The following is a 1,152-nucleotide window of genomic DNA, read 5'->3' on the forward strand; positions in this document are numbered from 1 at the left end:
GGACGGACGGACGGACGGACGGATGGATGATGGAGGGAGGGAGGCAAGAATGGATAGCTGGACAGTTAGTTGACTGGCTGGATAGCTAGCTGGACATTTGGCTGGACAGAGAGATGGATTATGTGCCTTTAAGTCAGTGTGGACTCTATGGTGGTTTATTCCACTGATCCTGTAAACCATGAGTACTAACTACTGCATGCTGAGCTAAGATATGGTTGGTTGAAAGGCTCAACACTCTAAAATGTGCCTTAGTGTAAATTTTCCATCCACATTATTTTCCATCCACATTAGGGACTTCCCACTGGAAGGGACTCCTAGGTGTTTTTCTTTGCTTCTGCAGATATTCCAAGCTGTCGGATCCTGCAAACTGGCTGAATATTAATGCCACCAACGGTCAGATCATCACTGCAGCTGTCCTTGATCGCGAGTCAGCCTACGTTAAGAACAATGTCTACGAAGCCACATTCCTGGCAGCTGACAACGGTAGGCTTGAACACTCCACTCTTCATGCTTCAATAATAATCAGACGCATTCACAGAAGTAATGCCCCGACACAGTTGTCAGTATAATTTAGATGTTCCCATGTTTTCCTAGTTCTTTGGGGGGGGGAGATCTTCATGAAGTTGAGTTAGGACACTGCCAAAAGAAATGAAATGTGTGAAACGTTCACAGGTTACAATGGAAAGAAAAACTGGGGAGAACAGAAAGGGAACGTAAGAAATTAGAAGGTTTTTCTATATTTATTTGTTAAATTCTATTTGTTAAGGATAACCCAAAGGTACTTTTTTCAAAAGGCAACTGGACTTCATTTTTCCTTGAAGACGTTTTGCTTCTCAGCCAAGAAGCTTCTCCAGTTCTGTCTTTACTTCAGCCAACTGAAGAAGCTCCTTGGATGAGAAGCAAAATGTCTTCAGAGTAAGATTGAAATTTGCTATATCCTGATTTAATCAATCAATCGGAAGAGAGCTGGAAGGGACCTTGGAGGTCTTCTAGTCCAGCCCCCTGCTCAAGCAGGAGACCCTGTACCATTTCAGACAAGTGGCTGTCCAGTCTCTTCTTAAAAACTTCCAATGATGAAGCACCTACAACTTCTGACGACAAGCTGTTCCAGTGGTTCATTGTTCTCACTGTTAGGAAGTTTCTCCTTAGTTC

At 43.4% G+C, this 1,152-nt stretch overlaps 1 protein-coding gene across 1 annotated transcript in view; it reads left to right on the plus strand.

Moving 5' to 3' along the window:
- The window catches only part of LOC107292003 (cadherin-4), a gene marked incomplete at both ends in the record, with an annotated part of 277,419 nt that overhangs the window by 265,081 nt on the left and 11,186 nt on the right, over positions 1 to 1,152 (plus strand). The window contains one exon of the mRNA XM_015821060.1: positions 341 to 483. Within this exon, the coding sequence (XP_015676546.1) occupies positions 341 to 483 (143 nt within the window). The remainder of the gene's footprint in view (positions 1 to 340; positions 484 to 1,152) is intronic.

Source organism: Protobothrops mucrosquamatus, unplaced genomic scaffold (assembly GCF_001527695.2).
Source record: "Protobothrops mucrosquamatus isolate PMUCROS unplaced genomic scaffold, P.Mucros_1.0 scaffold1241, whole genome shotgun sequence".
Lineage (NCBI taxonomy): Eukaryota > Metazoa > Chordata > Lepidosauria > Squamata > Viperidae > Protobothrops > Protobothrops mucrosquamatus.